At 43.8% G+C, this 23,853-nt stretch overlaps 3 protein-coding genes across 8 annotated transcripts in view; 2 read left to right on the forward strand and 1 right to left on the reverse strand.

The window, feature by feature from the left end:
• The window catches only part of LOC149351358 (short transient receptor potential channel 4-associated protein-like), a 55,324-nt gene extending 42,784 nt beyond the window's left edge, over positions 1–12,540 (forward strand). The window contains exons 22-23 of the mRNA XM_089580710.1: positions 4,744–5,025; positions 7,269–12,540. Coding sequence (XP_089436836.1) covers positions 4,744–5,025; positions 7,269–7,391 — 405 coding nt within the window. The 3' untranslated portion in view covers positions 7,392–12,540. The remainder of the gene's footprint in view (positions 1–4,743; positions 5,026–7,268) is intronic.
• Positions 359–19,602, reverse strand: LOC149351359 (uncharacterized). 6 transcript variants are annotated; one of them, XR_016290583.1, is made up of 5 exons: positions 19,432–19,602; positions 14,253–14,556; positions 4,819–5,487; positions 3,925–3,985; positions 359–1,302 (listed from the first exon to the last, which is right to left on the reverse strand). XR_016290583.1 is itself a non-coding variant. In XM_089580711.1 (5 exons), exons 1-3 carry the CDS (start codon positions 19,560–19,562, stop codon positions 5,387–5,389), a joined length of 342 nt encoding a protein of 113 aa, XP_089436837.1. In that variant the 5' UTR covers positions 19,563–19,602; the 3' UTR covers positions 359–1,302; positions 3,925–3,985; positions 4,819–5,386. The 6 variants fall into 6 exon arrangements, 1 of the variants encoding a protein (XP_089436837.1); XR_016290582.1 differs by having other exon boundaries at positions 19,310–19,602; XR_016290580.1 differs by having other exon boundaries at positions 14,253–18,843; positions 19,232–19,602.
• A 161-nt stretch (positions 19,603–19,763) lies between these two features.
• LOC149351360 (uncharacterized) overlaps positions 19,764–23,853 on the forward strand; it is a 48,482-nt gene continuing 44,392 nt past the window's right edge. Inside the window, exons 1-3 of the mRNA XM_089580712.1 lie at positions 19,764–19,900; positions 20,361–20,503; positions 22,766–22,860. Coding sequence (XP_089436838.1) covers positions 20,379–20,503; positions 22,766–22,860 — 220 coding nt within the window. The 5' untranslated portion in view covers positions 19,764–19,900; positions 20,361–20,378. The remainder of the gene's footprint in view (positions 19,901–20,360; positions 20,504–22,765; positions 22,861–23,853) is intronic.

The raw sequence follows: 23,853 nt of genomic DNA on the forward strand, positions 1-23,853 counted from the left end.
CTTGGCGGAGCACCATGACGCTGTGCGCCTTTGACAGGAGTGTAGGTGGTGGTGGCTACATGCATGAGGGAATGCGTGGGTGTGTTCTTTTTGCTTTTTTTCTTTTATTTTTGCTAGTCCGGTTATAATGATGATCGCTTATAACGAACGGATTTTCCGGTTTTCTCAGTATCTATATTAGTGGATTGCATTGTATTCGTCTTAAGTGAATAATGTATTTGGAACGCTTGTTCAATGTTGTTTCAGTTCTGCATACCTCTTGGGATGTGGCATTGTGGCATGCGCACGAAACGGTGCTGAAATTCAAAATGGCGGCGGCATTTTCCCGCCAGAAAAAAAAGAAAAAGCGCAGCACACATGGATTTAAAATTTTATTAACTCTAGGAACATGAACTTTTTTATGATTGCAATATCAATCACTCTGCCATCAAAAGACTGCTCCGAGTCAGTCGCAAAAAAAAGTTCACAGCATTCCGCTTGAAGCCCACCCTGGTCTTCTGGTGCCACGGCTACGAAGTTTCCCAACTGCATGTTGTTGGCTATCCTGACAGCCTCTTCAGAAAGAAGCCGGTTACTAACGGCATGTCCTGCCGTTCTTTCCGCTCGAAGAGCATTCACTGAAAACTGGGGCGCCGGTACTCAGCTTTCTTCGAAGTTTTGCTTTCCCATAGTTATGCTGAACTTCTCGAAATTATTGTCCCATTCCCGTATCCGTTTGTGGTCGAACTTGAAATGTCGAGACATTTGGTGCACGTTTCTTCCGCTTTCCCGATGCCATTGTACAACCTCAACTTTCTTCGCCACTGTGTACGAATGCATCGGCATTGCGAAATCCACAATACCAAAACAAGACGACAAATGGTGTGTGCGAATGAGCATGCGAATGGCTTGAAAAGCAGGATTGGATTCAATTGGATTCTTGGACTGGATGGGGCAGACCAGTGTTCCTTGGGCTTAGTGCGTGATAAAGGCGCGAGCAGAGGAAGGGGGTGCTTTCCCGGAATGGCACGGAAATGTGAAATTGACAGTGAAGTTAGGGGGGGCCCTTGCATGGGTGGGGGTGCTTGTTTGGAATTTTACGGTATGCTTGAGCTCTTTATGACGGCTAGAACTAAACTTAAAAAGAAAACTTCTTCCACAACTACAAAGCAAGCGCTAAACTTTTCACGGCCAGGGCTCTATGCGTGAGGAAATTCTATGACACAATGGATGACATTTGCTATTTCTGCATGCAAGACAGAAAAACAATAGAATATCTTCTTACCCTGTGTAATGCCCTCCAGTCCTTGGAGCATGAGGCCACTGCAGATATTAGAGATGCACTGGGGTTTAGGAACAGCCAGGGTGCTATAAACTTTTAAAAAGTAGACGCAAGTAAGAGGCAATTAGAGGATTGCTAGAGAAGGGCAAAAGAGTTGCTTAGTTTGGGGGAGAAGAAAATTGCCATTCAATCTGAAGAAATTTAGCATGCCGGGAATGAATAGCTGGGTGACGATTATTACCACCCCAGTACAAAAGGAATGCTCCTAATTATCTACCTGTTGCAGCACGTACGCGTCGCAGGTGTCCGTGGAGTCTGCGCTTAAAAGCAAAGCCGGGCAACTACACAGCTGCAGATAAGGCCATTTAGAAGGTCCCACAAATTTGTTTCGAACCAAGAAACACTTTTTGCACTAGCCTATTCATATGGGACGTGCAGTGGTGCTGTGAGAAACTCATTTGAGAGAGCACACCTACGCACTGAGTGCAAAGATGCTTTGTTCCAAGAAGCATGCGGGAGGAGACACCAGACATAAATGCTAGTCTTATGCGAGTATGGTTTCTTTGGTTCGAAGTGAATTCAAAGAGAGTATTTCGAATACTTTTGGCTCGCAAGAAAGCTGAACTGCACAATAGGCATTTTCAAAATCATGTATTTTTCAAACAGACAAGGTTTACATGAAAAAATTAGTGCATTGAAGCTTTGTCGCACTCATTGAAGCTGTGTCAGTGTCCTGCAAAAATGTCGATCGGAAACTGGGGGAGTCGGCTTACATGCAAAGCCAGCTTATTTGTGAGGTGTGAGACCTATCTACAAGACCGTCAACTACTGGTCTTAATTGTGATTGCATCTTTGTGCAGCCATTTCTTTTAAGTGAAGACTCCATGAACACCTCATAGGTGTAAGCACCCACGTGCCCAGTGCTCTGCGCCGCCCCACCCATCTCCATGTGCCTCCTTCTAGCTCCCTCTTGTGGTCACACCGTCGCGCTTGATTAGCAAATTTCACACTGATATGAGCGGCTGCGACAGCTGTGGTCAGCTCAGACTCGTCCTGTAGAAGTCAGGGGAGCCACATGTCCTCTGACTAGAGAGATTTAGCATAGCGGGATGCACTTCTGTGAGGTGCAAATACACATGCACAGATCGCCCTGAGGTCTCCACAGGGCACCAGGTGCCAGCCAGCTGAACGCCTGTCTTTATCGGGACCATTCAGTGCTTGCGCACTGGTGGTGCGCGGAAGCAGATCACGCTTGCCAGATCTCTCTTGATGCTTGCCGCCATGCTGGTTCCAGCATGTGCACACCATGGGTAGCGGGGCCACAGACACCTGGCAGGTACAGATCTGGGTGCCGTGTTTGCGCCTGCTCGCGTCTCTTGCTGCGCGGGAGCACAGGCACATAGCATGGATTCGGGGCTTTGGCTGTGTGTGCGCCGCGGTGCCATCCAGGAGGAGGTACACTGAACCGAAGCCACGCGAAGCAAGAGTTGCATAAACTTTATTCGCTGGAGACGAATACTTCAGAGATTTCAAATATCAAACATTCGGATTGAATCGAATATCGAATGTTTGCACAGGCCTAATAAATGCCTTCGTTTCGTTATGTTAGAGGAACACTGAGAAGAAGTTGAATAACAGAGCTTTAAAAGCTAGAAAAGACAAAAAAAAAAAAAATGAAATACAGGTTTTGCCATCAGCAACTGATCTCGAAAGTAAAATGAGTGTATTGACACCTGTTTTTGGGCATGGATCTCAAAAGCTACGCTACACCACCATTCACATCAAAACAGCAACCCTTCCATTTCAGCAAGAAAGTCACGAGTTTAAGTCGACTAGCAGGAAGATTTTTTTAGGGTGCAGCTCTTAGGTGCCTGTTCCTGGCTTGTACACTGCCGTCGCCATTGGCTTAACCGGCAGAAATATAGCAAGTTGAAGAGCAAAGTGAGGGATGAAAGTAGGGTGATAGCAAAGGGAAAGCAAAAATGAAAAGGCAAAGAGGGGCTAGCTGTCGAAGAGAGAAAGGCAGAAGTGTAAAGTGGAAAGTCAAGGAGGAGGGTGTGGGGGGGGGGACTAGTGAGAAGGGCCGCACTTAGTTTGCGTCGACTGTTGCGTAATGAGTTCCTAAACGCATTTACAGTTAGCCATCATTCTTAGAATGGGCACGTAAGCAACCTGCACATAAGCAACTGTGGTGGATGCAAAATCTGGCAGATGCCCCGCAACCCCTCAATTTCAGGCAGCACACATTGGAAGGTTTATGAAAAAGATGCACTGCCTGCCCAAATGAGGCGATTCCTTGTGCAAAGATTGTGGGCCCCTTAATTGTTGCATAGGTGCAGGGCTGGTTATGTTCAAATCAACGTAAGGTACACCACAAAACTGCTGTTTGCAACTTGGGTCAGCCAGGAATCGGCAGTCAAACCGTCAACCAGCTCATACATGGGCGAGCATCCATGGGGGCCATTTGTGGAGTGCATGCCGCTTACCATGGGAACAGGAATGCATTGCTCTAAATGTAGGCCCGTGTACTGTGCGATGTCAGTGCACGTTAAAGAACTCCACGAGGTCGAAATTTCCGGAGCCCTCCACTACGGCATCCCTCATAGCCTGAGTCGCTCTGGAACCCCCATAAACCAAACCATCTAAGTGTAGGGGCCACGCACCTTGTGGCCTGCTCCAAATGAAGGCTCGTCCTTTGCAGCTTCAGTGGTCCTCCTTGAAGCACTGAAACAAGAATGTTGCAATGCATTCCTGTAGGGAATAGCAAATGTGGGATAGGACGCCGCAGCCGGGCAAGTGCTTCACTGCACCACTCTACACCACTGAGGAGCGGTTGTTCGGTGTGATAGTTCAGAGGCCTTGTTTGACAAAGTGGCAATGCTTCGCATTGTACTCTTAAGGGCAGCTTAAGCGTTGTCCAAGTTTTCTGCCTCAATATATCGCAAAATCAAGCTGCACTCAAATTTCGCATTTGGGAGTACCGTAATCATCGGTCAATTTTTTAAATCCAATTTTTTCAGTGATATAGATGCGTCTTTTGCTGGCAGACAAATGTCAGCATGCCCAGAAAGAGCGAAAGAATAAAGTTTTATCACGAACAATAATTGCATAAAGGTGTTCTGAGTGTCCCTGAAAAGTTTGGCACATAGCCTTAGTGTCTACAGCTTTGGTATGTTTTGCGCTAACACCAATAATCTGTTGAATATAGCAAACATCATACTGCTCTAATAACATTTTTGGCTTAGCTGATGTGCTCTTTCTTGAAACACGAGACCTTTTGCAATTTGTGTGATTAAGAACCTCTGCTGTAGTTGCGTAAACAAGAACAAATAGCCAATGGCATAGACCACAGACATCTTGCTTCTGGGCCTGAAACAATAAACAGGGATCAGGGAACTTAAATTCCTTATAGCACCTGACCAGCTTGCTGTGGGCTGCTTGTGTGACTGTGGTTTTTGCTTCTTATTTCCCGCATGGTGCAGGAGAACGTCAGCTGTGTCAACACGGCCTTGGTGCTACTCATCTTCGCCCAACAGCGGGGCCAGCTGGTGACCTACCTGCATGCACTGCGTGGGCCACCGCCATCCGGAGCTGCCAAGGCAGCCTGCAATGTGGGCGCTGCTGCTGGTGCCGCAGCTGGGGCTGCAGCTGCTGCAGCCGCCGCGGCTGCATCGGGCAGCCTGCTGCAGAATCTCCTGGAGCTGCTGCATTTCTGGCAAGAACATTACCTCCACAAAGACAAGGATTGCTCCGCCCTTGAAAAGGTCTGCACTCTCCATCTGATTGCCCGCTAATAATGCCTTAAATGTGCTAGCACAATACAGTAGAATCTCTGTGATACGAATCTCATGGGGTCACAAAAAACATTTGTATCATTCGAAATTCGTACCATCCAAAACGAACAAAATTCTTATGCAAATTTACGCAGATCTGTTTTTGTCTGATGGGGTTTACTTACGGCCGCACGCCACCGCTCACTCACGACGAGAGCTGTGCTGGTCGTGTGCCGCCGCTCACAGCTCGTGGCACATACCTCGCGACTGGCGATCGCGACGTTGGCAGTGCGCGAGCCACGTGACTGGTGGTAATAACATTGGCGTTGTACGGGCAGGACGTCACCGCTCACTAGTGCTCACCGCACAACTGGTGATCCCGGCATCGGTGATGTACAGGCAGCATGAATTCTGTGCTCGAGGGTGTGGTCGCAGCTCGCACGCTTGAATCATCTGTGGTGCAGTGGGGGTTTGTTTGTAACATCCGAGAGGAGGAGACAAAACGTTTATACATTGCTCATGGCATCCCATTGCACACAATGTACTCCGGGCGGGGCATTTTACAAATTTGTATCAATTGGGATCATATCATCAAGATACTACTAAAGCGCCAGTGGAGGCTGCTAGACTATTCTAAATAGTCACCTATTAACTGAAGAACCAGAGTTATATTGGTGGATTCGTGGCATTACTGTAGTGTATTAATCCATAGATTAGCCACCTCTGTAAGCTAAACAGTTGAAGCTCAGTGCACCAACAGCTTTTCAATGTACACTGCGCTGTGTTGGGTCCCCCTAATTCTGAGCTGTCTATTCGTTTTTGTTGGAGGGTCTGATACTGGTGGCAGGGTTGAGGACGGCTTTCTCAGTGCAGCCTTTGCAATGCTGTTTGCCATGATATGATACAGATACCACGCTGCAGTCTTTCAGACTGTCTGTGCATTACAGCACTTTTTCACCTTTCACTATGGCGTACCTCATAGCCATGGATTTGGCTCTTCAACATTTTTTTTTTTGACAAAGAGTATGGTCAGTCATGAAATGGGCCAATTACCCATCATATTCAATGTCTGCTGCAGTTTTTCTGCTTCATAGGAACTTCATGGAACAACGTATTTGTCATTTATAAAGCGCCATATTTGCCCAGGTTTACAAGCGAGGTTTCAGACATTTTCATGCTGCCACTCAGTACTGGTTGTACTTGGCTCTTTGGTGCTTACATAGTCCTACTTCCGTGACATGTGCTTGCTAGCTTTCTTGCTTCTACATAAGCCTTATTAATGAAAGCAGCCAAGCAGAAGGTTGAGAACATGGTCTGTTAACTGAAGTAACTGTTTCTTGTCACAGCTTCTGAAGGCACAATCTTTGCCAAAAGCACTGCTTGGTTACTGCATTATCTGCTTCCTGCTCATGCGAGCAGATGATGTGGGCATAGATTGAGTCGTCACAGAAGATCTCATTTCTGCATTAGCTTCCCTGATTGGTTGTCGTGACCCTTAGGCAGAGTTAAAGAAAAACAAATTGAAGTTGGCCTGTATTTATTCAGTTACCTCATTTTAATATGAAAGAGGCTACGTTCACTGAAAAACAGCTTTTGTAAGTTAGAAGAGCTCAAAAGATGAAATTAATGGTATCACCACCATCGGCCATTTTTGCCAGCAGACTGGGGCGACATTGAGACAGTTTTTTACGTGTGGATTCCTGAGGATAGGCTTCCACCCCCTGCAAGGTTTCCACCCACTACAAGCCTATGCAGCGGCAGAACTAAAAAGCCCTCCAGAAGCACTACCCACAAGCCACCTCCCCACCCTGCCCCACACCCCCCTAGCTAAGGGCTGGCTGCCCATCCATCCACCGCTACTCTTGACCCATCTCTCCCATCTTCACCCCCAGAAAAATTTTGTCGTGTGTGTTTGGAGCCTCAGCTTAGAGTAAAAACATTCAGCAGAGTAAAAGCGTGAAGGTTAAATCATCGACTCTTAAATTGAACGGCTTGCACAGAATTGTCAGTTCATACTGTATGCTTGAATGTCCCGTAATTTTTTAAATACAGTTTTTTGGAACTAATTACATCTTTCGCTGCCTAACAAACATGGGGATAGCTAGACAGAGCCGCACAATTAATTTTTACTAAGATTAAAAATTGGATGGAGTTATCCTCAGTGTTCTTTGCAGTGCATGGAGCCTATTGGCGTTGCTTTACTGTCATGACAGACCGTCTTGATGTTGTTCTAGAGCTCCCGGATTGGTTTCCACCGCTGGAAGGCTATGGTCAACACGCTCGTTTCCGAGGACATAACCAATCCTGTCTCCCTTGTGTACCATGTTCATCCAGGACCCAGCACCCGAGACAGCTGATGGGATGGCTGTTACATGTCTGCATAGTGCAGCCATGGCCCAAAGTGCAAGGGCATAGACTGCAAGCTGTGTCTATGGGTTAATTGGGGCTGTTGAACTAAGTAAAAGCTGGTCGAAAACCAATTGTTGCAATCATAGTGAGATTAATGATGTTCACTTGAGCAAATTCATTCATTCACCTGTGTTCGATTACAAACATCTGGGGAGATGAGGGTCTTAAAAACTTGTTTTTTATTTGTCATCGTAACTTGTTGAAACTTGGCACGCAGGTGTGTCATAAAATTCTGATTTCAGATATGCATTTAAATTTCAAATATCTCACCTGAAAGAAAATTTATCGCAAATTAACATCCCAATTAGGTCATTTCTTATGTGCCTTTATAGTAATTTATTAGTTAAAGAAAGCTTTTTTAAAAATATGCAGGCATTTCCAAAGGTCCATCGCACATCCTAAAGCTTTCTTTTTTTTACTGCTGACCCAAAATACGCGGGTTCGATCCCGGCCGCGGCGGCTAGAATTTCTTTGGAGGAGAAATTCTAGAGGCCCGTGTACTGTGCGATGTCAGTGCACGTTAAAGAACCCCAGGTGGTCGAAATTTCCGGAGACCTTCACTACAGCGTCCCTCATAGCCTGAGTCGCTTTGGGACGTTAAACCCTATAAACCAAACCAAACCTTTAAAACATATATTAGCAATTAGGCCAAGTATGGGCTAATTACTGCCACATCATTTTTTCTTTCCAGCTTCGTTATTTATTTATGATCAACAAAATCACTTTATGGACATTTTGTTAGCTTTAGGATGTGCTTTGGGCCTTTGCAAATGTCTGCTTCTTCTTAAAAAGTCTTTCTTTAACTGATAAATTACTAAAAAGGTCCGTAAGAAATGACCTAATTAGGACATTTTATTTTGCCATATATTTCTTTCCAGCTGAGGTATTTGAAATCTAAATGCATATTCGAAATCAGCACTCAATGATGTACATAGGTGCTAAGTTTCAGAAAGATATGTTAACATATAAAGAAAAAGATCCTCATCCCCCCCTTAACATATGAATGGAGAATGCAGCCTGTCACAGTGAGCATTCACCTTGGCTAATGTCGTGGGCGTGAATGGTGCACCTCTAGTTGGCTGTAAAACCTGTTTGGACTGCTGGCTATGGATGAGATTTCCATATATTGTCACTGAATCTCTCTGCTGCTGTCAAGGGCCCTATATTGAGCAATAGAGCACTGATGGAAGCTTGTTTCTTTTTATGGTAAGCCACTAGGTGACATTAAACTGCCATTCTGCGCATTGTGCAGAGTTGAATTCCTCATTTTGTGATCATCAGTGTTGTGCAAGTGTGCTAATCTAGTGTAGGTAGGTGATGATGGATGCCCATGAGATGTTTTGGCTGGGCAATTTGTGATGTTTGCTGTGCAACTTTCAGGATGTTGACAGGTAATCATTTTCATTTAACTTGGAAGAAATGTGATCCTATGCCCTTTGAATAAGTTATATGAGGTTTCCTATGCTGTTGTGAATTCAGCTATATTCTTGTGTTCTGGGTGGCAGAGCAGATTAGCTGAATATTTCACCATGTTTTCTCTCAGCTTGAATGACAGGCTGGTGGATCCAAAAAGGGCAGGACGAGACTAGTTTTCAACATTCAGCAGTTTCAACTTGCAGAAGTGGTCTCCCACCACCTGAGTGCCATGCTCTTTTGTTTAAATGTGTTCTGTGTGAATTAGCTGGAAATATACATCTTAGCATAGCCATTTGCCTGTTCTGTACTACCGTATTTACTCGCATAATAGGCGCACCCCTAGTTTGGTCGCGAAAAATCAGGTTTTTTTTATTTCCGCGCATAATAGGCGCACCCCGAACTTGGCACTGTGATCAATACTGTATTTACACGATTGCAAGCCGACGCCTCGCCGCCCCCTGCCCCCAATCTTTATTTTTACAAAGTTTTTTGCTGAACTGGCTACTGGTCCTCACTAGTGCTGCTGCCGTCGCAGCTGCTGCGGACCCACAGCATGTACAGCGACATCGCGTAGAACAGCCGCACACAGTTTTCAGATATGCTCATTTTAAACATCTGTTTGGAAAGTTTCATCTCCAGTCTGAAACGTTCCCGACTTAGGCCCGCGAAAACCTCGGCGCCTGGAGTCGCGTACGAAAATTTAGGCATGCCACAGACACAACTGCCACACTTCTCGGCCACGTCGAGTTTCCGACCTGCCGCACGCTTGCAGTGTTCGAGAGCTAACTCCCAGCCGTGTAGCTATTAAGGTGCTTGCCCGTCGAGCTAAAACAGCAACGCTCGGCGGCAAAGCCACAAACCACGATGAACTACGCGCTACCGCAGATCCCGGCACTTGATAGCAACAAAAAAAAAAACGGAGCTGGGGATGCTGATGGCGATATGGATAGTGAACGCTCGCGGCGGAAGAAAACGTTGATGATGATGATAAGCTTGGCCTCAGGCGCCCTTAGTGGGCGGCGTCTGGAAGCTTCTTTGCGCGTGTGTGGCCTCCGCGATCAAGCGCCCGTTGCGCGCAGCCGGAACTGATCGCGGAGGCCTCGACGCGTGCATTTCGAAGGCTATTCCCGCGTGGGTCGTGGAATGTTTCAATGCGACCCTTACACGGTTTTTTTTTTTTAATATTTTCTTCGGGAAAACGGGGTGCGGCCCATACCCGAGTGCGTTTATGCGGTATGTTATATTTTGCGAGTCAAAAATTTTTGGAAATTTTACCCCGCGTAATAGACGCACCCCGAACTTTGAGCCGGATTTTCTGGAAAAAAAGTGCGCCTATTATGCGAGTAAATACGGTACATCTTTTAGCCTACTTAGAATGAAAACAGGCATCTCGGATCTAGTGGCATTTTTAATGAGACCAGTTGTAGGTTCTGAAATTTTTGTCATTTGTGTGCAGGGTATTTTAATCATTGACAAGTTTGCATTTGGCATGCTGTCTTTTAGCGTAAATATTCTTTTCTTTTAGTGGTTTAGTCTGCATAGAGCTACTCTCTCTCTACATGTCGAAGTTTTAAGAGTTTGGACATGTCTGCACTACAAAGCCATCCAAATTGTGCTTATGTATTTTTGCTCCCATAGGTTGCTTATTTGTGTCCACACTGTGTGGTGCTGCACATGGTTCACTTGTGCACACCTCAAAATATGTACTATAGTGTACTGCTACATTCAAAAACCCTATCTGAAACCCTACTTATGCTGTTAAGGGCCACCCAGTGCCGAAGTTACTAGGCTGTCACATGAAGGGGTTTAATAGTTCAGGGTGAGTGAGCATTCTGTTTCAGCAATTCTCTAAAAGCTCCTTACTCGTTCATAAGGTTGTGAAAAAGAGTATTGTTTTCATTTTAACTAGGAAAATAGTTAAGCCACATAGTTGAGAATTCTTTCTGCTTTTGTGCTAGGTGTGTGGAGCTACAAATGAAGTGTTTGCAGTAGTGCACTAGGCAAAAGCATGATCTGGCTATGTGCCTGCCTTGTTCGAATCTCTCGATACTTAGCAGCATAATGGTAGCAAAACGTCTGATGTCTGTCTGAGCATGGACCTCAGTTTCACATATCGACATGGTTTCTATTGTATAACATTGTTGTGGAAATGTGTCAGTGCTTTGCATATACAGTATATTTTTTTGCTATGAAAGGTTGGACAGGTATGATGTGCAATGCATGGTGAGTTTAAGAAGTAACTAGCAATTTGTTACTTCATACTTTTTTTCATAGTCCCTTTTTTATTGGCAAACTAAATGAGCTATGTTCTGAGGAAGAAAAGTACAGAGGCTATGAAGGTAGTGTAACGCCTTCGTGGTACTTCGGCCATGAAAGTTCTGCAACGCCTTCATGGCCTCATTTCTCGTGCCTCACTGCTTCATATAATATGGAAGACAAATCAAAAAAGAGGGACCTTACATTGGTACTGCATCTTGCATGTGCAGCAGGTTTTTGTTGCCATGCGTATTCCAGCAGGTTTGGCAGGCTACCCCTGCACTGTTTTCTTACACAGGATTTGGCAGGATTTGTGCTGCTTGCTTATCAGGGAACGTTACTGTCAAACTAGCAAAAAGTTTCACAATGCCTGCATTTAATATTGCTGTCTGCACATATCTCCCATGCAGGTACATTGTGGCACTTCACAGTAGTTTGTATGTGTGAAGTATTGTGTAATACTGTAATATTATATGCCACTGTAATACTCTGGCCAGTGGTATGCACTTCAAAGGCGTAACTGTGTGTGCTGCTGCTTTTTTTTTTTTTTTCTGTGTCCTTGACATTTTGTCTGGTGCACCTAGCGTAATGTTTAAGTGTTTCAAGGTTATATGCAGTGCGAGCAGTTTTTCTTTTTAGCTAAAGACTGCATGGCTGATTTTGTCATTCAATGCAGCAACAACAAAAAAATGCGGAAACAGCTGTCGCAGCATTTCATTGCTCTGTACAGGCACGCATTGAGTGCATCTGGGTTGATTGGGTGTGGTATCGGGCTTAGCATCCTGTTTCTGGACAATGCAGGAAAAGCCTCGAAGGAGATGGTATTGAAAAATAGCAATGGGAAGAAACTAACCGCTGATCCAAGAATAGCCACTGAACTTTTCTGCCCCTCTACATGTGTTTCACTTATTTTAACATTCTTAACTTGTGTGAGCAGAAAGAGCATTTTGCTATGGCAGGTAACATTTTCCATGGTTCAATACATTTTCTGCTCTTGTTGTTGCTGAAAACTTTTGTATCCGATGGAATTTGGGGATTACCCGTGACATTTTTTCAACTGGTTCAGTGAATTTTTTCTGAACACTTTGATGTTGAGTTGCATATTACAGAACCAGTTACTCAATATTGTGTTCATGAGACAGTTTGAGTAAGTTGCGAGAGGTGGTCTAATAATTAGTATGGTACAATGGATGTTTCCTAGATACTGTAGCAGTACAGAGAAATGCTTTCTTTTAAAAGTGTGGTTTTTTAGTGTGTGCTGTATGACTGTATATAATTATTTTTTGTAAATACAAATGGAATACATGGATGGGAGCACACAGTTTACATAGTAACATTGTTTTATGTGAACACTGCTGTTTTATTGTCATTGCAGTGGAGCTGGCTTCGTTTCAATTTTATTAAACATTTCTTTTTGAACACTTATCTTGTGGCTTGAGTGCTAAATACAGAGTTGACTTAGTGAAAATGCTTTTGCTTCATATTTTAAAGAGGCTGCCTTAAAAGGTTCAGCCTACAGTAGTATGTTTTCTCGCCATGTCATTTTTTTTTAATTATTTTTTTTTTTTCATTTCGATAAGCTCAGCTCTTTATATAAAACCTGTTGCAAAAAATTTTGAATTCTGCCAATTGAGAACAAAGAATCTGATATAATCCGCATGAATCCTCATGTGCGTCGACACATGCAGCCACTGCTTCTTGCCTCGCAGCTTCGTGTTTCGTGCCGCACAGTTCTGTGCCCATTCGCCCTTTTTTTTCCCCTTCCCTACACCTCATGGCTTTCTCTGCCTTCTCCTCTTTCTCGCCAGCCTGTGCCATCCTCTTAGCACATTTGTAGCCGCGCATTCGCTAGAGCATGCAGCACACTTTGCCTCATTTGCCTCAATGGCACTAGGGCATTGAGAAGTTTCCTTCCCCTCTAAGCTCATGAGCCTGGTTGGTGAGCTGTCTGTGGGTGTTTCAAACGGCAGTGACAAACATTTCGCGCTATATTGGTAGCCGTTGATTTAAAGAAAAACTCGTTATATTCCATATCCTATAATGTTGCTTCGACAGGCACCAGTATCTAGCCTCTCCGTACAAGCGTGTGAGCACGTAGCTGCCATAGCTGCAGCTTAATGACATGCTTGCTTAAAGGGATCTAGGAGCAAGCGAGTGAAGGGATTGCCACACCTTCGTTCTTTACAAGAATCTATGTTTTAGAAGAATCAGGACGTAAATCAACCACATTCCCATCATTCCTCCTGATGTCCATAAACACACAAAAAAATTGTGGCTGCTAACACACAGTTCCCTAAAAAATGCTAAAGTGCTGAAATCCATTATTTTTCGTGGAATTGCGTAAAACTAGGGGGGCTTATTGATTAGATATTTTTTCTTGCCGAAAGCACTTTATTTAGCAAATGTTCCAGCAACCCAAGGCTGCTATGAGAGATGCTTTATTGTAGGGCAGTCATCTCCTCGCCTAGACCATTGCCGCCGACAGTCAGCTTTAGGGACAGGATATAATTAATCGTGGTTTAAGCGCCCACAGCAGCTGGTGGCAGGTCAGCCAGGTTAACCAGGACCCTAGCGATAGGGGAGTGCTCGTATTTCTTTTTTTCTTTTTTCTTTCTTTATTTGTTTCTTACAACGTGTCTAAGGGGGGGCCGAAGCTAAAGGCGTAACAACGCCTGACGGGGCCTTGGCCCCCCAATACAAATTCAGCACAAAAAAAAAATATTAATACATTTCGGCAAGCGGCACTGCACTTGTGAATCAAACAAAACATTTGCACATCTGATAATGAAATGTAAATAAATGCATAAAAACAGGGTAGTAGCAAGGCTAAAATAATGAACTTTGGAACAGAGAAAGCACAAAATATTTTTTTTTTCTATCTGACTTCCTTCTTTCTAGTTGATAATACGCATGCAAAAACACACAATGTATTTACAAAGCAAAAGAAAAACCGCTTGAAACCAAAACATTTTTACACTCTTTTTTGAATACAGGAAATCTTTTGTAGAAATCTACATTGAAATCGGTTCTGTTCAACATCTTAATTGTTTGAAAGTTTAATGTTTGTCGTCCATAGTTTGTTCTTATAGCTGGTAGTCTAAGTGTAGGGTTTCGGATTGAATAGCGAGATGAATTACCTGAGGAAGTTGGATAGAGTTTGTATTTATGAATCCATAGAAGTAGCTTGAAATAGTACACCTGGTGTTCAGAGGCTTCTTGAGACCATGCAGCTCTGCAATGTTGTGGTCTGCAGGAATGCAGTCGTCCGAGGATACATCAGGCCAGCTATGCATCGACAATGCATTTCCACAAATCTATGTGCGTCTGATCACGTGTTTTCGAGAGCTATGTCTATCCTTCACAGGTCCTTGCAGCGATGGAAGTAGCACAGCACTCGTGGCACAGAATGCATCAGCTGCATTGTCCGCTGTCTGACGCTGCCTGCACGAGGTAGCAGCACAAGAGATGAAGCCGACTGGGTGGGCGACGCATACCAGCATGGCCAGCAAGGCATTCAAACTTCCCAAATCGTTGCTGTTAGTTGATCTGTGGCCATGGTCATGGGCAGTAGCTTCGCTTGCAACGATTCATCCGTGTCACACCCATCACGCTTCCACTTGGGATGCTTTGCCCATCTGGCGAACACGCAGGCAATGGTTGCCCTTGTAGGCTGTCCGCGTGAGCCTGGCTGGCAGTTATTTGCTGTTCCAATGCCGCCTTTTTATTGCTTTTTTGGGCCAACATGCTCTTTCTGGGCGGTGTCAAGGGCTGATAGACCCTCTTCGATCTCTGTGCTTGCTAGAAGTGCGACCTATTCAACTTGGGGGAGGGAGTTTACAGAGCCGCCTCATTCACTATAACCGAGCGACTTGGCCAAAGTTGTACGTTGTATTTGAGATGAATTGCTATTGCCCTAATGCATATTTTGACTCATTCAAAATAAGCGTGCGTTTGTTATATCTGAGGCCGTTATAAAGTGGCTTGACTATATTGCTGTACATCTGTGGAGTACACCTGAGACATAAATTTACCGTTCGGATATTTCATATGCTTGTTTGAAAAGTATGCAAAGTCTGCAATAAATAACCAAGATTGACAATACAATGGATAGCTTTTGCTTGTAAAACACTTTAGGCTTTCTTCATTGCCAGCCAGACTAACACAAAACGGTAATTGATATGTGTGAAAAATAATGCATAATGCATTTTCACGTTCATTCTTGGAAGGAAAATACCCATATCGCAAATTTTTTTTTTGTCACAGTCAAAATTTTGACCGGCACAAACATCATGCTGGAGTTGGTCGGACCAAGTAGCTATGTCTGAGGTGGCATCGAGAGTGCGGGCTGCTTGGTAGGTGCAGAACGAGTCCCACTTCATGATGCTAGCACCAGGAAGAGGTCTGCATGTTGGGCCTGCTTTTAGGAGAATCTTGGTAATGTAGTGATCACTACCCAGGTTCTCCTGGGTGTTACACCACGCAGCATGGTGCAAATTTCATATAAAATTTAAAGGTCTGCCAAGTTTGGTGTGTTCATGAATTATCTGTTCTCGCCACCACCCATCTAACAGTTTTCTGACTTGCCAATCTTTTTTTTTTTCACTCTAAGTAGCATTGTCTTTGTTGTTGTGGGAATGGCTGCAAGCAGATTACTGTCACACTGCTAATCAACAGGCATAAATTAACTTCTTACGTTTGCTCTCTAGTTTGCACTTGGAACAGTCTACATCTGATTATCGGTAGTAAAAATTTTTTACTCTACATTGGATAAATATGACTTGGTCAAGGGTAAAGGCCCCAACCCAGAGCTTGTAAGGTAAAAATTTGTGTGCAAGATGGCCAAGTTTACTTTCAGTATTCCTTCAGAAAGAGTCATGCTAATTCTGTTGATTGCCTGTTCCTGAAACAAAAGTGCATCAAAAGAAAACTGGATCTTATCCAAGAAATTGCTTATGGAAGATGCTTATGGAAAAGCGTGACCCAGTTGCCTGGGCAACCTAAATAGCTTCTGAAAATGGACCCTGTAGGGCCTTCCCTCCAGCCTTTGCTCAAAATAAAAATTCTCTCTTCTTTTGCTTATCAAGGAAAATTTACTTCTAAGTCACCAATTGAGCTGTTCTCTCTACTCAACACCAAAGGCTGGCCACCCATATTTGTTTTTCATATTAACCCCAGCTTTTCTGCCTCGCATGCTTTAATTGTTGGCTCGTTAGTATTAAAAGAACAAAACTCTTTAACCACATATGCACACCTCCAGTGTAGAGTCCTTTGTCGCGCCACCATGTGCACATAAATCGAGCCAACAGCTTCCTTTTTTGTCCTTAACCCTTTAAGCCCAGTGTTTTGAACTCTTGACATACAAATTGCACGCTATGTGCTCATTTCTACATGAAGCTTGCGTACAAATTTTTATGCCAATATGTTCCCAGCAGCCAGCGTTTTCTGACCGAAATGTTTGGCACCACTGTCGGGAAACTGTGTGATGGGAAAAGTAGGTGCGAATGTGGGACTTCCAGACCGCATTCGGCGGCGCACCTCTCATTTTGTGAGAACTGCTGCGCTGTCTGCTGTGGGACGAATAGGAAGAAATTTGATAATTTTTTACACACCCCATAGCTTTGAAGTTTGCCTTTGTCAAAGCGAAATGCTTGAAGCACTTGTTGCAAGTTTGCAACACTGGGCATTTGCACCAATTTGTGTCTCATAGAAAATGAACAGTAACTTGTTCCACTAGAAAATTGCGATGTTTCTCTTGGCACATGATGTGTACCACAAGCAGTTAAAAGTCCAGTAAGCTAATGGGGATATATGTTTTGTCAGAATGTCATGATGACTGCCAAGGGCAGCAGCCTCAATTCGCTAACCAGAGCATGCCTTATTGGACAAAAAAAAAATTTAAGACGTACACCCTTCTCTTCATTCCTCTGATACAGCCCATTCTTTACTCACATTCCAATTGACCAGCTGAAGTACATTTATCAAGATCAACTTGGGTCAGCAGACAAACTTAACCCCCCCCCCCCCCCCCCCGGGGTGTGCGAACATCTCATGCTCATCTATGGGAGCTGATGCATGCGACAATTACAACTAGGACTCCATGTACATTTTAGAAGAGTATCAGCTGTACACAAAAAGCTAATGACCCTGTGTGTGTATGTGTGTGCGTGTGTGCCATCCAAGAAGTTGCTCGACCAACCTTCTTGCAATGAACGTACCTCTATCATCCAGATAAATTCCCGTTGCTACAAATGCAAACTGCACTTCTGAACTGTTTGGACGATATTCATTACAAATAAATAACGTGACCGTATTCCTCGTACGCCAAAGCGGGACCGGGTGGGGGGTCTAATCCTCTATCCACTCAAAACCTACGCAGGAGCAGAACGGAAAAGAGACAGCGTAAAAGACTTGGTGGGAAAACTAGCTACCCTCCAGAAGAGCCACCCACCAACCACCTTGCCACCCGTGGCAGGGGAGATGGCCCACCTTCACCTTCCAGAAAAGTTTTGTCGCGTGTGTGAAGCCTCGCCTTAAAGCAAATGTGCCAAAGTAATCATCCAGGATAAATACAACTGCTTTTGCAAAATTGCCTGTTTTCTGTATACGGAGTTATGAATAGTGATTGATACCAACTTGCTGCACTAGCCTGTTTGGTGTTGCTCTGTTCCTCGACATTTGTCTCAGTCAAAAAAAACCAATCGTGTTTTCGCCACCCAATAGGCTCGACCAATTGAGCCTAACTGGTGCTTCCAATTAGAAATTGGTCGCCCAACCAGACCAAATGGCATGCCTATTAGACTCAAATGGTTTGAACTGGCCAGCAAAACCATTTGGTTCCAACTGGCCAATTGGAACCAATTGGCTTTTCTTCTATGACTGCTGTGAGACTTCTGCCAACATTTTTACAAGGGAATTGAAATTATAATTACATGCTGTTATGAAAATCGAGAACAAGCATGCTCTGAACACTAATTAGATACTGTATACCAACTAATTCTCAACATATATCCACAGAACACACTTTTGCAGTCACTTATATACTCCACTCACGAGACCCTCCAGCTGGTGGAGCCAGTGGCGGTTGACCATTAAGCGAAGTTATCTAATTAAGAATGCCTGCGATGATGGTGGAGATGATAAAAACAATTCCAGAGATCGTAAGCTGCTAATATCCCTTTTACAGAAACCTAATTAGTCTAGTGTTCCGTTTTATAGCCAGCTAAATATATATACAGATCTTTGTGAAGGACATCATTGACTTCTCCTATTGGTCGACCAATCCAGCTTCCAATTGGTTTTCTGGGTTTGAAGGGAGTGCCGGAACCAATTGGGATCTCACGAACCAGTTGGGTAATCCATTTGGAAATGCAGAATAAATTGGAATGCTCAACTGGGACTACGGAAACCAAATGGACTACCCAGTTGGGATTCATGAGCCCAACTGCTGACCAGTTGGGCCCAACTGGTTCCAATTAGAACCAAATGGTATGCCCGATTGGACCCATTGGTTTTCTTTTTTTATACTGTGGTTCTTGGCGCGCTGTCATTTTCATTAGTCCAAACCAACTGGCCCCTCTTTTGATGGCTTCGCTGAAAGGGGCGGGATGGCCTCTGCTGTATATTCCCTCCGCAACGTGTCTGCATCCTTCAAAAGCACGTTTGGCCTTCGGTCGGGGAGCCAAAGCGGGACAAAACACCGTCCCACAGCCACGTTGGTGGGACTTCACTCTAGTGAGACAGCGGGACTACAGCCCTAAAGGTGGGACGTGGGCAACGTCTTGTTAAGACTAGGCTTCAAGGTTGTCGCCGGACGCTCCCTCCTCAGTTTTTTTTCCTCCATGGCATAGAGACTACATTCTCTATGGTCAAACTTTAAAAGCTGATTTTGGTCATTCTTGTAATTGGCCAGCAGAGTAATACAGGACGCATCATAAAGGCGCGGACTATGGCCAGTGCTACCAACTGCTGTTTTTTTTTTTTTTTTAAGTTGCATCTATTATGGTTAGCCACTGGTAACGCAGAGGCTTCTGAACATGGGTACGAGCTGAACGCGGAAGTTATTTTTTTAGATGCCTTCATTTGGGCGTGAAAGCGTTAAAAAATTAAGTATTGAGACCGGCCACCTTTGCGGTCATCTAGGTTCCACGAAATATAGGTTCCCTCAAAATGCCTATGCTTCACGAAAGCTACATACATCTCTTCGCTTGCTTCAGCTCCTCCTCCGAATGTCATAAGCTGCCCTTCCGATTATTTAGTCACAAAGGTCGGTGTCATGCGTATCATATTTCTGGTGCTTCCTCGCGATAAATCTCATACCGATTTCTATAATTCTTGAGTCCTTCCTCACCATACCCTTTGGCCACAAACTCCCGGACTATCACAACACGCTTGCGCGCACACCACCACCGCGTCGTCACCCAGGCAACCCTTGGACCTCCAACCTCCATCCTCCATGCTAGAGCACTGTATCCATGCCTTCATAACATGGAGGATTCCGTGCTTCATAACCTTGGAGGATACTGCCACTTCTCTTTTAAAAATCTTCGCAGACTGATGGCTTGAAAAAAAAACTCTTAGAAATAATTAAAAATTTTACATTTAAATATTTGCCATTAATATGCAATGAGTTTTTTAAGAAGAAAAAAGAAGCCGAAGTGAAGAACGAGGACCTATGCCAATCCGACCACCGCAGTCCCCTATTTCCATTCGTGCAGAGCTGCTGTTCGAACGGGTGGCGTTCGAGCAGTGAGAAAGTGAGCGGCGGAAAGAAAGTTGCCGGCATCGAGTAAGTACTATATTCGATATTTTATTATCCTTGCGCATTTATCATTGACTCTGCGCAATTTTTCGGTCAGACAAATGGTTAGACGAGTTTGAATCTTACTGGCTTCACGAGGCGGGACGCGTTCGTTTGCACGTGAGAACAGCGAAGGATGGAGTCGGCGTTCCAGTCCCTGTCATGTTCGCTCTTTTCTGTAGCGCGATGTTTAGGGCGTATAATCTGTGCATGGATTAGCTTAGAATAAAAAAAAAGAGAAGAGCAAGGTAGAGAGTATTTGCTTTTACAATAGTTGTGCGCTCGGCTTCTGTTCAGGGAGTTTGAGGATCGTTCTATCCGTCCCGTTACCGGCGTTAGGCTTAGAGGCGGTTACATGCTTGCAAGTTGAGCGATTTGGCACTGTCTTTGCGCTTTAACCAAGTTCCAGGCCCTGATTCTGCACTGAAAATAATAATAATTCATGCAGCTTAAGTCAGCCGCAAGCATGGCTTCGAAATCGCCACAGAAGAACATGTCCATGAAAGACCTGAAAGCTTTGGCGACCAAGCGACTGGGCGTCTTTGCCGTCAAGCATCTTCCCAAGGACACAAGCTACGTTGTTGGATTGAGGTAAGAAACTTTGACTTAAGCTGCATTTGGGGCGTGGGTGTCAGTATCTTTAGCTAGCGATGGCTGAGACATTGCGTGGCAATTCAACGCCACCTGCTCATGGAGACATGGTAAGCTTTCAAGTATGACGACTTGTTTATCAAACAGGACCGACTGACCGTAGGCTACTATGTTGTCGATAGTTCTGGTGTTTCATGCAGCATTTTGTCCGTCTTCATTGTTTGGTTTGGTTTGGTTTATGGGGTTTAACGTCCCAAAGCGACTAAGGCTATGTGAGACGCCGTAGTGGAGGGCTCCGGAAATTTCGACCACCCGGGGTTCTTTAACGTGCACTGACATCGCACAGTACACGGGCCTCTAGAATTTCTCCTCCAAAGAAATTCAACCGCCAGTAGTGCATTGTTAAACTTGTCATTATCCGACGGTCGATTCTGTAGAAGTTGTCTTGGTGAAAACTAATTTGGAGCTTAAACGCTTGTCGTGGTGATGGAACTACTGCAAGAGTTGACGGAATGATGTTTACAATCAGTATGGCACACAAACTACGTTATATTGCGACTCATGACTGCAGTGTATTGTGTATGGAGGCAATGGTGTGTGTGGCTGTGTAGTTGTGTACATCTTTACTGGCTTTTTATTGGTCGGATGTTTGATTTGAGTTAGCCTCTTGTCATTTAGTTATTTGGAATCAGTATGAAACATTGGGACTTCGTTTTTGAAGTTACAATAATTTCAGGGGGTATGAAGCAGTTGTACTACTGTTGAATTGTCTACTGCTGAAGACTCTCAGATATGAAATGCAGCGGAAGATATTCATCTTTTAGTGCCACTTGCATATTATGGGTTATTTTTCATTCTGCTTTTTACTGTGAAATGGACTTCTTGTTCTGCTTAAAATCATGTTCCAATACATATGCACAGTCCGCTGTTCAATATAATATCGTTACTTGCCTGGGGTTTATTCCTGGAGCCAGCAAAAGATGGGGAGGAACAAAGGCCAGCTAGACACCACTGCTCAAGCCAAGACAGCAGGCCACAGAATGTCATTACTTTCCTTTCCCAGCTCACCCTGATATTCTTGAGGTCTGTCACAATATCATTGGAGCATTATATGTTCACTCATTGAATGGGTTATAATGATGCAAGGTTGCAAAATTGACATAAGTGTTAGCATACTAGGCATGTTCCGTCATCAATTAGGCTGCTGCATAAAGGAGGAGACAGTGTTCCTAACACTTACCTTTCACAGCCCTTGCCACTTCGTGAGACGAAGTAAGTTGGTCAAGAGGAACTTAGGATTGCATGTGCTCTTCATTGAGTGGCTTTTAACATCCCTCGCCACTATATGCACAGCCAGTGGATACTGGTTGCATGGGCAATGGGAAAGACTGACTCGGGGATTGGGCTTTACTTCGTGGACTAGCACTGCAGATGATGTCTGCGTGAATCCAGTGCACATGTGTCTACTCTCACTGATTCCACAGTTTTGTGCAATGATAAGGCACTGATCAACAGATGGGTTGAGGCTTATGCATTATTGAATAATTGGCTGGGTGAGCAAACTATGGGCACTTTGCCCAGATGTTTTTTAGTGCTTTGTGAATTTTCTAAAAATCCTATGTCAAGTTTTAATAATACGCTTAAGATAACCCTGTACTTGTGGTGCATATAAAGAAATCTTGCACTGACGTCACAGTGGTCACTGCGTTAGCATGGCTTTAGCATGGCTGAAGCCTGTGAATTTTTCTAATCTGCTTATCACTACCTCTTTCAATTTTCAGTGTGGAAGCTATGTCTGGTGCTCCATTATATTACCAGTGATTCTCACGCAAGCCATTCAAAGTTGTCAAGGCTGCTGCTGCATTAAAAATAATGGGATGGGTAAAATTGAGAAGCTGTTTAAAAATTTACTGCATAATTTTTCTTTTACTGAAGCTTCATTTGTAAGCAAGGAACCTGGCTTTGAAAATGTGCTCTTATCTTTTTTCAACAGATTTATTTGTAAGTGTAAGTTGTTTTAGTTTGGTTCTTTGGCTGCATATAATTGCAGCAAAAATAAAGGGGGTTGCAGGCATCGACTGACGTACTTGTGCTGTTGTCATATGTAGTACTTGCGGGTACTTTGGTGGTGGAAAGTACTCTGTGGAAACTGTTTAGTTCATTTTCCACTAATTTCACAATGTAGTGAACACTCTTACTGGGGCATCCTATGTTCTTACCTGAACAGCCATGTTCTTATTGTAAACTGATTTTTCTTTGCAGTCAGTCTGTCTCAAGCAACAAAATAGCTGCAGCATCATCAGACAACAGCATTTACCTCTATGATGAGTATCTCATGCAGAAAGGCATTCTGCAAGGTGCGTATTTGTGCCTGTCATATAGTATACAACATTGTCCATAAGCTGGAAGGCCTATGATTAGTTTTTGCAAATTGTGACTGTGCCCTTGAAATGCGGCAGGACCAGTGTGTTTCTTCTGTTTTCCTTCTTTTCGGTGGGATTGGTGCTTTGTTGTAAAATGGCACGGAAGGAAAAAGATGCCCCAACTTGTTTGTATTTGAAACGGGTCCTCAAAATTTGCATGTTGATTTCTGGCTTTAGTGTGGCTGATGAGTATGGGATGTTTTTCCTGGGTAGAATTCTTTCATGTGACACCACTTAAGGGGGGACACTGGTCTTTGAGACCAAAAAATGACCAAAAAATCGATTTTCAAAAAATGAGATTTGTGGAATCTGCAGCTATTATTTTCCAACCGTACCAATTTTTTCCCTTAAGAAACCAGCATTTTGACCATAATATTAAATTCAGATCATCGTGTGGGCTGAATTTATGCTGGAGCAGACAATTTAATGGCATGAAAATTTTGGACATCTGGCTGTCTTAGTATGTCGATATCTCAACATCTAGGACAGATAGAGATGTCATATTGTTTGCTAAGGGAAGCTGAAGGCACAGTGTGTGCAATAATCGAAGCAGATTTGTCCAATCACACTTCAAAAATTTATAATTTCGCAAAGTCTATCGATGCATTACATTCACACCTTGAATGTTGATATTCCAAGTGCTGTAAAATTACTAATGAGGGTAATAAGTAAAAATGGTTTTGATTATTGCACTCTTTAATCACCATACTATATAGCCATGGATTAAAAATGATTTTTTATTGAGCAGTTTTTTTTTGCACCAAGGTACTAATGAATGGCTAATTAAAATTAATTATCTTGGGAACCGACTAATAGATGTGAAAGGTAATTTCATTGCTGAAATCAGTATAAAAAACTGAGCAAGGTGGTACAGTTTCATTAGGATTGGACTAAAAGTAAGGAAAATAGGTCTAAGACCAGTGTCCC

This window comes from Amblyomma mixtum, chromosome 3 (genome assembly GCF_055824585.1).
Source record: "Amblyomma mixtum isolate Tamu chromosome 3, ASM5582458v1, whole genome shotgun sequence".
Lineage (NCBI taxonomy): Eukaryota > Metazoa > Arthropoda > Arachnida > Ixodida > Ixodidae > Amblyomma > Amblyomma mixtum.

Bases quoted from the DNA above. Each gene is read 5' to 3' on its own strand.
- LOC149351359 (XM_089580711.1), bottom strand. From the start codon at position 19,562: ATGGAGGTTGGAGGTCCAAGGGTTGCCTGGGTGACGACGCGGTGGTGG. The intron at 14,363-19,431 runs GTATGAGATTTA...GCATTCCTGCAG, and splicing joins CTCAAGAATTATAGAAATCG to ACCACAACATTGCAGAGCTG. The intron at 5,488-14,252 runs GTAATTCATCTC...ACTGCACCACAG, and splicing joins ACTCTATCCAACTTCCTCAG to ATGATTCAAGCGTGCGAGCT.